The sequence below is a fragment of the Acanthisitta chloris genome, unplaced genomic scaffold (assembly GCF_000695815.1).
Source record: "Acanthisitta chloris isolate BGI_N310 unplaced genomic scaffold, ASM69581v1 scaffold18248, whole genome shotgun sequence".
Classification (NCBI taxonomy): domain Eukaryota; kingdom Metazoa; phylum Chordata; class Aves; order Passeriformes; family Acanthisittidae; genus Acanthisitta; species Acanthisitta chloris.
The window spans coordinates 49156-63449 of NW_008687806.1; the positions used below are offsets into that span (position 1 = coordinate 49156).

Genomic DNA, 14294 nt, shown 5'->3' on the forward strand with positions numbered 1-14294 from the left:
CTATTAGTGTTAAAACACTGGATGTGTTGCCCAGAGAGGTTGCAAATTCTCTGTCCCTTCAGATATTAAAAATCTGGACGTGGCCTTGGTCAACCTGCTCTGATTGGGAGTGTTGGACTAGACAAACGATCTCCATAAGTGACTTCTAATCTCTGTACTGTTCTGTGAAAACACTTTGATGCAAAATTTTACTAAACTTTTTGGGAGCAATTCAGAGAGGGGTGGATTCATACAGGTGGAAGCTTGCTGAATCCTTGTAAGATGGTTTGAGGCATCAGTATGAAATGCCAGAAGACTTTTATTGATGTCACAGTAATTATAGCAATTTCAAAATTTCAATAGGTATATAAGCTATATATATTCATTGTGTTTGGGTGTTTTTTGGTCTAGAAATCTTGTTCCAAGTGACAGTGTTACAGCTTTGTAGAAACACTTCTTTCCCATTTTCTTAATTTCTGACTTAATTAGCATTGGAAAGTTTATTTTATTACCTTCCATAGATGAAATACAATTGTATGTGTGCTATTTTTCGTTTTAGTCCTAAGACTGGATTTCTAAATACCATCAGAGGTTTGAGGCAATCAAACCCAGAAAACTAACACCTTGACTTTGCATAACTCAACTACTCAGTTTGCTGTGTTATGATTGTCTTTTACACTGGACTGCTAGGAAAGACTTAAATTCCATAGGGTTATAAATTCCATTTCTTTTTAAATAACTCTAGTCTGCATACTACTGTCACTGAAATGACACCTATATGGTCTGTATCAAGAGATACTTGGTTAAATTCCTTTCAGAAACATTTAAGTTGCATTTGTGTAATTTCTAAATGATGTTAACAGTGCACAATTGTTTCAAATTAGTTGAGTAATCTATTTTCACAAGGAAAGTAGGATACTCTGATCATGCTTGTTTTCCAATCTTTTTTTTTTTACCTGCACAACTGGTCCAATTTGTATTAACTAGTAGAAATTTAATCCAGTATTCATAAAGCTAATTGTATGTGATAAAACTAATTAAGTAGCTAGAGGTGGTGTGAAAATCAGTGCTTGGAAGAAGCCCTGAATGCAGTGCCTTCACTAAAGAAGAATTTGGAAAAAAAGAAGTATAGATGTCTTTCCTGCTGCCTGATGGATGGCCAGACAGCATGTGCATGTGAAGGACAACCTGCTGCATACCCAGCTACCTGTAGCCTGTACCTGTGTGCTGGGATGGGGAGGGAGCTTGCAGAGAGTGCCCAGAGAAGTGCTGGGGAGGAGCTGGCATTAGTGGGGCATCCACTAATGTATAGAAAGCCAAGTGTTCTTAATCTTCTACTTAGGAAACTGAAGCAAGTAAAATCAATATATAGGAGCCAGGTATCACTAGTTTATGTCTCAGGAATTGGCTTCTATTTGTGCTAGGCTGTTGACCTAGAGAGTTTTAGAGCAGGAATCATGTTAGACTGTAGGAGCCTGGGTAAAAGAAAGGCAGCTCTGAGGGGATGAATCAGGAAAGGTTTTAGTTCAAATTTGAGGTAAAAAGACAGCGAATGAGGGGAGGGTTTGGGATAGCAGTCTTTGGGGTTTTTGAAAAGGAAATAGGGGAATCTGACTGAACAGTTAGGCTAGAAGAGACTCTGGAACGTGAGGGGACAGAAGAATTCAGTGTTGTAAATAACTTCAGAGTGCTAGTTTTTATCCACCTGTCACAGAGAACAAAATAACATTGTCTTCTGTACTGTGACTGTTGTTTCCTGAAGATGTTCAAACAAGGTTGGTTGTGATGTCTGCTTGATTTGAAACTCTGCCATAACTAGCAGGGAGAGCTACTTGCATATATACAGTTTATGGCTTGGCTTCCTTCTCTGTCCAAGCAATACTGCTTACTTGGGCCTGCACAGGGTCTCTGACATCTGTTGTCTTTGCTTCCTTCTGGTATGCAGATGGGCTTTTTGTGGGGATGGCTCCTCTGTTATGCAGGAGATTATGCTAGATGATCACAATGATCCCTCTGACCTTTCTATCCTGTGAATCACCTCCACAAGTGCAAGTGAGCCTAATAATAGTTCTAATTTGGACAGAGAAAAAAGAGCAGATGGCTAACACCAACTTGTGGAAAGTGCTTCTGTTTTCTTTGTAACTGCTCAGAAATTCAAAGACCTAATCTGTGTTCATAACAAAACCAGCTGTAGTAAATCTAGTTTGTTATTTTATTTTTGTTAGTAAATTCACTCAGTCTCTTTCTAAAGTGCCTTCCTGTTTGTGTGTTTAGAAACATCTTAATTGCCAGATTTTGGGCAGGAGTTAACTGTTTTTTCTTTGCTTTCTGTGTGCCAGTCATGCCTGGCGTTTCAGAGAGGTAGCAAGGGCATCACGCTTTTCTTGTGAATGAAGTTCGTCCTTTATTTACTGGGCTGCTGGGCCCTGGTGCCCCTCTGGAGCAGCCCTGTGTAGGTGTCGGGACACTACCTCCAACCTTTGGCTTTGCCCTGTCATCCCATGAAAGCAGCAGGGTCACTGGCTGACCGGCAAGGGCTGTCAGACTCGGTGTGTGGTGTCACAGCATTATTTCTGTCTCCTGAGAGCCTGCTGCTATCTCTACCTCCCTTTCAATCATCATTCCAATGCGCTGAGACTGGCAGCATGGTGTGTTAGATTGCTTTTGTTGGGAGGTATGGAAACAGCTATTTTAATATTTCTTTAAATATGAGGATGCCTTCCTCTAAGTTATCAGTTGCTGGGGGATTTTTTGTTGTGACGTAAATACAAGTTCGCTTAGACTTGCAGCACACTCCAGTGAAAAACAGAGGGTGGTCCTCATTACTTGTCTGTGGTGTCTTTTTTTTGTTGGTGTCTGCTGTTGAGAAACACTAGGGAGTGAGGTGCAGGGTTTTTTGTTTTTTTGTGGTTTTTTTTTTAGCTTTGTTTGTTTCGGTAATGCTTGTATTTTATAGTTTGGTCTATACAGAGAATTTACAGTTCAGGCAACTACATTTTATGTGGCAGTTACTGTAGGCAGGCCTTGTTACTTTTTTTGTTAGAGACACTATTAATATAACTGTGGTTTTGCCCAACTACTGAAGTTTGGAGAGGGAAGAGGGAATGAGGGAAAGCTCTGTGCACGCACCACTGATTGCAGAAATTGAAATTGCTGTGCAAAGGTGAAAGTTTACAAGCAAATTACTTGTTTCTGGAGCAGTTTGTTTTACCATGGTGTTGCAAGAGAAGAAGAAATCTGCAGAGCAGTCTTAACTTTTGCTTTCTGTTTCTTTAAAAAGGCTAAACGCTATCCCCTTCCCCCTAAAAAAAGCCCAACCCAAACGCTCAGGGCTGCTGATAAAGATTATTCTGTGTTAATGAAGTCAGGGTCCAGTAGTCCTGATGAGCATCAGAGGTTCTTCTGTGAGCTTTGTGGTCACAAACTCTGGTGCTTTGTGGCTTGCTTGGCAGGGGTAAAACCCACACTGGTTTCCATCCTCAAATTATAGATGCTTATTCTGTGTCTTCTGATATGTGAACTAGTCCGAGTTTGACAAGAAGATAGTTGTTTTCAAAATGCTTTTTTTTTTTGTACAGAAATGCAAAACTTATTCTTCTTTCTGTTGCTGTTGTCAGGGTTTCAGATGTGTGCTAGTCCTGGGTGGGGCAGCATCTACAATAGAAACTCCTGATTGCCTAGGGCTTTGTCAAAGGGATGTTTCTAACTTAGTTACATTCCAAATGTCTTAATTTAAACCCACAGGCTAATTCCTTGTTTTATTTCTAAATTCCTTTGCTGATAAGCTAAATGAGGTAGGGAAGGCAAGTTTAGGTCCAAAATATGAGCTGACTCTTAGTAATATGCTGGAGTGGTTGGGCAGTTTCTGTGCTTGTTTGCCAATCAAGCCTGTACCCTTCTTTAGGGCATTATATTGCTGTTCTGCCAGCTTTTGTCTTTTAAAAGCTAAAAAACACAGTTCTGTCATGTAAACATGTAATGCGTTTTGGGGAAATAAGAAAGAGGTTGAGTAGAGGACAAACTGCAGTCCACAGAGGGTTTTGGTTTTTACCTCAATTTTTAGATCATTTAGATTCCTTTCTGCTCCCAAACACGATATTCACAAGGTAATAGATTGAACTTGAACTATGTTTTCAGGGTGCCTCAAATGAAATTAAGGGACAATGTTGTGGGTGGAGGAGGTAGGTAAGGTGATAAAAGCAGCTGTTGGAGTGATTGAATGGCATGACAGAGACACAGGGCCTGTGGTCACAAGAGCCCTCCAGTTGCCTGCACATACATCATGTTGTATAACAGCAGCAGGCTTCAGCAAACAAGCATCCGGGATAGGAAGCTTTTCTTCTCTCTTTTGTCATCACAAGAGTTTAATTTTGTGTGTGTTTAGGTTTGTTTTTATTTCCTCTTAAAGGAACAAACTGTTCTGACATTGTCCATTACGAGTCCATTAAGTGACCGGAGGGCAAGCAGAGCCATGTTGGCCAGAGGAAACAGTCGGTAGGTAATGAAGCAGAATTTGGCCCTGAGTCAGTCCTTGGCTTTTATTGTCAGGCTGCAGCAGTGTGAAAGGAAACAAATGTTTTAGCAACTTGGTGAGTTGGTTTCTCACTGGGCTGTAACTTGCTGACATTTTTAGAATCTTGTGTGAGAAATTGACTGGCTTGGGTACCATGTGCTTTGCTGAATGGCCATACTGTGTTTTTGACTGAGTGTGGCTAATTTGTTATACAGATCATAATGTCAGCCTCTGGGGGTTAGCTTTACAGACTCATAGGAATCTAAAGAAAATTACTTTGATGGATAAAATAACTTGTCACTCTTGCTACCAAAGCACCAGCATTTCAGTTGCATTTTTTTTCACAGGGATTTATAGCAGAAAGCTTGACACAACTGTAACTATAATGACCAATTAGAAAAATCAAATTACATGAAAGCAGAGTCTGATTGGGCAAGTGTTGTCTATGGGTTTTATAATTGACCAGCACATTTTGGGAAGATGGGAGCTATGGGGGTGTCTGATTCCTTGCTTAACTGAAATAGAAAGGATGCTCCAATACAGAAGAGATAGTAGGGGTATATACATTAATTTTCTTTCTTTCACCAAGTCTTTCATCAAGACTAAGTAATTTGTGTTTATTGAAGACGAGGTTTTTTTTGTGGTTTAATTTTTCTTCCCCTTCCTAGGAACTCCTCTTTTCAAAAAGAGGAAGAAGGGGCTGGATTTTTAGTAAATACCATGTAAGCTACTGCAGCACATAGGAGCACTTACACAAACTGGACCTGTGGTGTTGGGCGAGCAGCTGTAGGAGCAAGGCCCAGTGATGGAGTCCTGTCAGGCTGAAGCTGGTGTAATGCTGAGAAGAGCTGTCGTGTCCTACCATGCATGTGCTCATGAAGGGCCGAACCCCCCAAGTGTGGTGTTTCTAGAGCTCCTACTACACAGGATTTATAAATCCGTGACCTTTTTCAGGACTGTTGCTCTTCTTTTACACAGCCATACAAGTGTTTTTTGCCTCTTTGTGCTTTGCTTTTATCATGTTAAGGAGTAATAATGCTAGAACAATGTGAGTCCTCAGACTTTGGTGTTACTCTTCATTCTCACAGCAGCTTAAGGAAGGAAAAAGGTAGATCGAGCCTTAGGAAAGCATCCTGGTACATAGGTATGTACATGGGAGTGTTGGCAGAAAAGGGACAAACAGGTTACTGAATGATATTTAAAAAGAAGTATGTTTAAATCTCAATATGTTCACTACAAATAGTATTTGCAATTAGTGTAAATGGGAAACATTATCAAGAGTTGGACAGAGTCTGGGATTGAGTTTTGTACAAAGCTAGATTTATTTTTTTTTGTCCAACAGTGGCAGTTAATGATCTAGTCCATTCCTGTCTCTTAAAAGAAAAAAAAAACACCAACCAACTTCTGGGGGAAAAAATGGAGCAAACATATTCAGTGTATTTGGAGTTTTCATCTTGACCCTGTCAGTCTCTTGTGAGATGGGTACTTAGAATGAAGTAACTTCCTGGTAGATCCTATCTGTCTTTGATGGCAAAGAGCTCTATTTCACGGAGGGAAGAGAGCAGGGTTAATGTGATCTCTTAGGTAATGATATTCCCTTGGAACAGCACCTTGAGTTTCAGTGAGCTGGTTTGAGCATGGCTTGCTGTGCGTGCACTATAGCTATCTTGAAGCTCTTTCGGAAAAATCTTTTTCTGCATTGGACTGTCTTTGTCTGGTTGAGCTCAGAAGTAGGCTGTGTTGGATCAGCTTTAGCTGCCAGAGGGGAGGCATGGAAGGGTGAAACAATGGCTGATGGCTGATATTCACCCTTTGATGTGCCCTAAGCAGGGTTTTTTAGCTGTATCCTAAAAGGAGCCCTGAACTGAGGTTTTGTTTTAAATTGATATCAGCAATTTCATAAAGCTTGTTAAGTCTTGCAATTGTTGTGGCATCTCATTTCTTACCAATATGACTTCTCTTGTCTGGGCTGAGCTGTAACCACTATTCCTTGTTTGTGCCTGTTAGATCAAAAACACCTGATCACTGGTTTCATTACTTTAGTAGCTTGTGTGTAATGGCTTTATGGCTAGATACATTAGATATAAAAACATGAATAGTGTCAGCTTCAGATGCACGTTAGGCCAGAAACCACAAATTTTTAGGTCTCCTATTCAAGAAATCTTCTGGTAGTATTCTGTGATTTTTAAAATCTTTTTTTAAACAAATATTTGGATTTTATGGCTAAAACTTCATTGTGCAGCAGTCTGAATTGCTGCTGTGTCGTACAATCTTTTAAGTGGTGCCTTTTAATTATAACATGAAGTAGAACCTTTTGAGTTTCAATCCAGCTTTTTCTATGGCTTCATCCTAGTGCAGGGACGGGTAATCTGAACACCATGGTGTTGTGCTGCTTTGTTGTATGGAGCTTGGAAAAACTGATGCTAGCTGCCACCAAGAGGTTCTGCAAGAGAGCATTCCAGGCAGCAGTGTGCTGTGGGCACCTGAAACCTGTCTCTAGACTGGTCTGTCAAGAGGCTGGTGGAGTCCTGAAGGCCTCTGAGAGACTGTGATCTGGGCTACAGTGTCAAACTGAGTTTGCCTGGTGGAAGACACTGCCAGTCTTGGCTTTGGTCTGCGGCATGGGTTTGGAGGCTAAATCCTTTGACAGGCTGCATGTGTATCTCTTCTTGGCTGTAGCAAGCAGACCTGAAAATCCTTGGTAAGAAAACTTCCTTCCTGGTTGTCAGAGTTAATTCACTGTCATTTAAATGCAAGTGATGAGGCATAGTCTCACCTTTAGCCAGTGCTCAGTACAGTTTGTCCAAGATGTGTCCTGTGGTATGGGCAGAGCTGTGCTGGAGGTGACTCATCCTGCTTTAGATGGACAGAGTCTGTAAAATTGTAGGTGACTCCCAAATGGCTTCCTTAAACAACCTGGGAAGCTACTTATTTTCTACACAGCTGGAGGCCACTGCTTTTCCCTCTGTTCTGATCTGAAGGTGCTTGCCTGTCCTTCTTCCTTGTCCTGTTGGGTCCTTCTGGCTGTCTGTCTCTCAGACCCAAGGTGGTGGTTCTTTGGTGTCACAGTAGTAGGGGCATCTGAAGGGAAGAGCTGCTGAGCCCTTTGCACACTTTAGCTGAACTTGACTGTGACTGATTGCTAACATGATTCCTAACTCAGGTGTGAAACCAGGCTGAGGGTGGGGTAAGGCTTCAAGTGTTGTTCTATCCAGCAGCTTTGTTACCACAGTTGTTGTGCCATGCACTGAAGGAAATTATTTGCATCAGAAGTTTGAATAAAGGCCTCAACACCCTTTGGAATAATGCATCCAGGCAAAAAGGTGTTGACAGAGTCTGTTAATTAAAAGCCCATGGTTTCATAGGTTGCTTTTCACTGCATGGGAAGCTTGTGAATTTTATGCATTAGAATCCTGCCTGGGAGGTGCCCTGAGGCTGATTCTAATGCAAAGGAGCTGCTCTGGTTGCCCGCAAAAATGATACATTTGTGTGACTCTGCAAGTACCAAGGTCTTGTAGAAGTTCGAACAGCTTTATTGACAGATTAGACAAAAAATTCTCCTACTTGTCAGGATAGTGTTTAATATGTCATGTTCTGAGCTATCTAGGATTAAGAATGCATTCTCACTCATGGTTTTCTTATTCTCTCTCCAGATGAACACAATGATGTACAGAAGAAGAGCTTTACAAAATGGATAAATGCTCGGTTTTCCAAGGTAATGGTGGTTTGAAAGTACTACTTTATTTTGATTCACTGTTTAGAACAATATTAGTTAAATATACTTTGCTGGTGCTCTTGGAGGATATTCCTATTAAAATGTGTCAATGTGTAATGAAAATAGGTAGAATACCATAATGTTTGTTCCCTCAGTTTCCCCATGCATGTGAACATTTGATACTATGTCTTAAACATGAAAGATGCTGTTTGTTAATACATTGGAATAGTGATTTGCATGAGTGTGTCTGGTTCTGTTCCTCTTCGTACAGTTTATTCCTACATGCAGTTTTCAGAGTCCATTACAGCAGATTTTGAACCTTCATCACTGTTTACTCTGTGTTGCTGAGTCAGCTTTACTCACTCTGCAAACCTCCAGTTGAAGCCACCTGGTGTTGCTACTTGAGTCTTGACTATGAAATTTTGTGTAATCACTTGCTCATTTTGAATTTTTTCTTGTCTCTCATGTTGTTCATTTCTTGCTTTAATTCTCTCTACTGACTTGAAGCTTACTGAGGATCTTGTTTTGTGCTTTAGGATGAGAAAGGAAGTGATGTTTGCATTGGGATGCTATTTAAAGCCTGCTTTTTACACTCTTCTGCTGATAGGGAAAAATGACACTTTGCCCAGGAACACAGTGGCTGTGGGAAGTTTTCCTACTTCATAGTTTCAATGTGTGAAGAAACCTGTGATATTATCAGGGTAATACTAGTTTGCATGCTTTTAATGAAAAGGAGCATGCATGTGAAATCCTGAAAAATGATATAATACAGAAGGAAGGGGGTGTGTGGAGAGTTTGGTTCTTTTTGCTTTTTAAATAAGGCATCAGCAGTGCCCTAGCAATGACTGATTGCCTCTGGAGCACTGTCCTTCTGAAGTTCTTGATCAGCAATGTAAGGAATTTTTACCTTCTTTTCCTTCCTGTGCAACAGGACACTGGGCAATGCAAGGCTTGTGGCCTTGGTTGATTGGCTTTGGCTTAGGTTTGTTTTGGTTGAAAGCTGATATCCCACACTCTTCATCCAATGCATTCTTGGCTAGTTTGCTCTTTTGGAGAGGAGTGTATATGGGTAATGGGTTGCTCTATGCTTGGCTTTTGACTGCCGCCCAGAGGAAAGGTGGTCCTGCAGGAGGAGCACTAGGCAGGGCAGGATCATGTAAGGATTGAAAATGTGGTGAGAAAGGACTGTTAGTAGAGACTTATCCTGGCATAAAGATGAAGATGGAAATGACAGTGATACTGAGAATGTGCTGGGTGACTGGTTTGTATATGCTATGGACAGTGTATTGAAGTAGGTAAAATTGTTTTCAGTCCTCCTGCTTGGACACCTATAGATATATTTTAGAAAGTGTCTTTTTGTCTTTATACTATATATTCAGACAGATCCTGCTTAGTTCCTAGATTTCCCTGGCACAGTCTATGGTCAGATAATCACTGGATTTGAAGTAACTGTAACTTCATGGCCCATTAAACCACCTGAAGCTAAGAAAGCCATGTTAATGATTAAAGAGACTCCCATAAAAGGACATGTTCCCACCTACTGCACATCCAGTTCAAGCTTGAGCATGGTGACTTTGCCATGACAGGGTGCAGCTTTGTGAAGACTGGCATGTTCAAATTGCAAGGAAGTTGCTGGTGTTAAGTAGAAATCACCTCATGTCAAAATGTCTGGTTTCAGCCATACCTTAAAAATGTGAAGGGACTGATTTCAGTCGTGTCGAAGTTTTTTATATTTATCAAGTCAGTTGGGTTGTTTAAAATACCTTTTCTGCAAGCTAGATTGGTTCAGATGCTTAGTAGGATAGAGGGGTGTTAGAGGCTGGGTGAATGTTATCTGTCCTACGTTGCAGAAAACAAAATGGTAACTCAGGTATTTTGTATGAAACTGCAGATTTCGCTCCAAGAATTGGACTTGTCCTTCCATGTTAATTATATTGTACTCACCTTTCATTTAAAAACATAAATAAAAAGTAATCCATTGAGCATTTATAAACTAGTTTGGCATACAAAAATCCTAAAATTACAATTCCATAATGCTAAATTTGATTTAAGTCAATTCAGTAGGGTCTTACAAAGGATTTATAAAGAGCAGTGTCTTTCTCTTCTCATCAGAGAACAGGTAGGTAAGCAAAACACATTAAGTATCTCAAATGTGCTGTATTTGTTTCAGGCACCTGTTCAGTGAGGTATGAATTCTTGCTGTAGTTCACAGTACAGTAACTTGTGTTTGTGCTCTTCATTTAAACTGCTCAAGAACAATACATTCTAATTTGCATGTAATGTTTGAAATGAAGGCACAAACATTTAAAGTGGATTGAGTCTTAAGGTCAATAAAAGTACTCAGCCAAGACTCCATGCTTGCTGTAGAAATATTTACCTCAGCAGAGCTGTACACACTATAATTCAGAAGCCTATGGTGCTTGTGCAGTAAGGGTATTTTGTTAAAATTAAAGGGAATAAAAATTGAGGCAAATAGTCTGTTACCAAGTTTTAACCAATAGGGAAGTTTGCATTCAAATAAATATTGATGCGGAACATTTCCGCCTATGTTTATAAAGCCATGTGATGTTTTTACTTACTGTATTATTTCTGTTACTCTGTCTAGTCTAATTTCAAGAATGAGATTTAGCTGTTTCCCTGTGGTATAGCCTTACCAATTAAGGAATCTAGTTATATGCTCTCCACACTCTGTAGAACTGTTTTCTATCCCTTTCTATATTAATCTGCATTAATATTTATTGGTTCATATGTATTAGCAGATATATTGTCAGAACACCTTTCTGAAACACAGGAGTACTATCTTGTCACAGTGGTTTGCAGCCACTGCAAGTAAAGGTAGATTTCAGAAGTGGATATTAATTTTGAGTGCCCAATCTGAGACTTTGGCTAAATTATCCCAAAGGACTTAACATTTCTGTCGTATCTTGGTATGAAACAGAGCTCTTGAGTCTTATGGCAGAGTTCAGAGGGTTCATCTCCTCCTCAAGCAAACAGTCTAAAATATCTAGTTGATTTTCAGATGGAGCTTGATCAGCATGGAAAAGGGACTTCAAGATAATGATGCCTGTGTCAGCAAGGAGTGATTATCCAAAGAAGTCTCTTAATCTGGCACACAGTGATCACATGTAAAATTGTGCTTTAAGTGATTCTGATTAGCCACAGGGGAGCTATTGGCTGAAAGTTGAATTGGAATTCAAATCCACAGGATAATTTAGTGCTCCGCTAACCATATGTTATTTGTTCCACATAGGTAAAGGGAGACTGAACCAAGATCTTGTAATCAACCCTAGTTTTGGTTTTTCTAAATGTCTGAATAGTTTCAATCTGTATCTATGTGCAGGCCTAGGACTTTTTATTCTATCTCAGATCTCTGATGCTTCAGCTCATAATTACATAGCATAGTGGGTGGATACTCACACTTGCAACTCTAGAAGGTTTCTAGAAACTTGATAGTTATGTTGAGGAATTCAGGAGTCTTGTGTCCCACTTTAGATCCCTGCAAGTACAATTTTTTTCTGTCCTGTTTTCTTCTACTTTCTGACCCTGTTTTTGTGGTTTCCCCCCCCTCCCCTTACTATTACACCCGTGTGTGTCACAAAGCTTGCCTGCCTGGCACGTCCTGGGAAATCTGGAATTTTGACTGCCCTGCCTATTTCATTCCCACTTCTGCCTTTGTCACTTAGTTGTTTTCCCAGCAAGACCCACTTTTTCTTTTTAAAGCTTCAGACCTGCTCCTTCTGTCCTTCCTTTACCCTTTCCAGCCTCTACAGGATTTGATGCTTATGTGGTCAGTCCTATTTTTGCATCTCCTTTTGTCTCAGCAGTACTAACCTTGCCCTCTCTTTACCTTCTTGCAGGATTCAGTCTTTGCTGGCTTTTGTTTTCCCATTTTCCAGGGCGGTACTTTTCCAAGTTTGCTTTCAGATTGGTTCCTCTCCTCTTCCGCATTTCCTGAACTTGGCAGGTTGGACACAGTGTCAGCACAAGAAACATGATGCCCTAACTCTTAATTTAGACCCATGGAGTCAGGTCTGTCACAGCCTGTCGGATCTTAATGCTGTCACTCACTCGAGGAAGTTCGCAGATCCAGCATGGCTAAATTGAGACTTTCTTTCCCCCAAAGAATTGTTTCTTCATTACATCTGGGAAGTTTTCCCACAAGGGTGGCAAAAAAGCTTTATTGCTAGGAAGGTTGTGCTCTGCAAAAAGAACATAAACCCCCGGAGATGTTTGTGGTATCAGTGGAAATGACACTGGATTTTCCCGCCCCTGGTTATGTCTTGGGTGTGGATGGCTGCTGAATGGAGACAGCTGGGGGCATTGTTCCAAGGTGTCCGGAACTGCATTCAAAGCCTTGCATGCCTGAGTGCTGGGGTTCCCTTCCCTTTCGGTCGTGTACTCCCATCTCTATTTCAGTCTTACATACAGATGGCTTATACAGTTTGCAGTGTTCTTGCTGCAGGTATTCCCGTGATTCTGCTCCTCCAGTTGCTACTGCCCCAACACCTGCATTGGCCAGCAGCTGCAGCACTGCTAGGGCTTGGAGCTGGGACCTGCCAATGTGGATAAAGTCAGACATCTCATGCATCTGCAGCGTCTTAAGCTCTCTACTGCTCTGTGGTCTTCCAGAAATGTGTTTCAATTTAGGGGTAAAGAGCAAAGAAGAGGCTGAGATGCAGCTTGGGAGCAGATTGCATCCTTCAGGGCTGAGCTCCTGGTTAGCCTGTGAGGAGGCAAATGCTCAGTGCTGGGACTCCTGTGCATTTCCTCTCTTGAGCACTGATGTGTCCCCTCCCCTGGAAGGACACCAAATAAAGATGAGAGAAGCCAGGGCAGTAGAAGAACTTATGAGTGGTACTTGGAGTGCTTTGGGATGTTAGGGCTTCATATGCTTCTTAAAACTGAAACAGTCCCTCCCTCCTTGTACCAGGCATTAATTCATTTGTTAGCTGCAAAGTCTTGCCTAACTTTCTGGGTGATGTGCTGAGTAGATGTTTTCCGCCATTTTTGCTCTGTAATTTTTTCTTTTCCTCTAAGGGTTGTTTTGTCATAATAGTAAATGTCAGATCACATACTTCTGAAGACATATTGCTGTTCCACTGCTGACTCTTAGCAAATGTGATAAATCTTTCAAAAGACAAAATCATACCTATTCAAGATAATTAATTTCACATGACCAAAGATACCTGAGGCCAAAGACATTTCAGAAGTGCTTTTTTTTGGGGAAGTAGAATTATGGAGTTCAATGTATCGGTCATGCGAGAAGAAAGATCAAAAAGATTGATTAGGCAATTTTGTCTGTCCAAGGAGACATCACCTAAGATGGTCTGTAGTCTTTTTCCAGTTCAGTTTTTGTGGCACAAGCAAGGAAATACTTGATGGCTGGTAAAATATTCTCCAGTCTAATTGCTTCTGCTGCTTTTCATTGCTGAATTAAACTATGAAACATAACTTCACTCAAAGATAGCCATAGCATAAAAAAACAATATCCTGGGAGGAAAAGAGGGACAACCTGGCTGAAAAAGAATTAGTGTTTGTATGAGCCAGACTTGAAAAATTCAATTTCTAATCTACTTTTTTTTTTCTTAACTGGATTACTTAGTCTCTCTTTATGAAAAGAGGTCAAATAAGATTAAGTTAACAAAGAAGCAGGGAAATAATTTTTTTCTTCTCTAATAGGTTATGAGTTATGGTAAAGATGACTACTTCATAGCATAAAAGCAATTAGACATAGCCATTTGTGATCTCTCCCAGATTTAGCCACAGCATGAGAATTGTCAGTTTTCTGCCCTCCTCTCAACTACTGCTGCCTTCTGCTCCGAGAAGAGGGTGGGAGTGGCATCTCCCCTGCTGGACTTCAAAGCTTGGTATAGTAATATAGTAATATAGTAATAGGACTGTAATTACTACTGACTTTGGTTAATTCTCTGGGCTTGGGGTAGAGTTCTCTGATTCTTGGCCTCTGTTATCATCCCGGTTGTTGGAGTGTTGTGTGACCTTGTCAGGCACTAGAGCTGAGCCTGGTAGAGGCACTGAAGCAAATCTATTCCTTTACCTGTTAACGCTAATGGGAGCAATAGTCAACCT

General features: G+C 40.7%; 1 protein-coding gene across 1 annotated transcript in view; it reads left to right on the forward strand.

Moving 5' to 3' along the window:
- LOC103808020 (utrophin-like) overlaps window positions 1-14294 on the forward strand; it is a gene marked incomplete at its 3' end in the record, with an annotated part of 123877 nt that overhangs the window by 15831 nt on the left and 93752 nt on the right. Inside the window, exon 2 of the mRNA XM_009080775.1 lies at window positions 8146-8207. Within this exon, the coding sequence (XP_009079023.1) occupies window positions 8146-8207 (62 nt within the window). The remainder of the gene's footprint in view (window positions 1-8145; window positions 8208-14294) is intronic.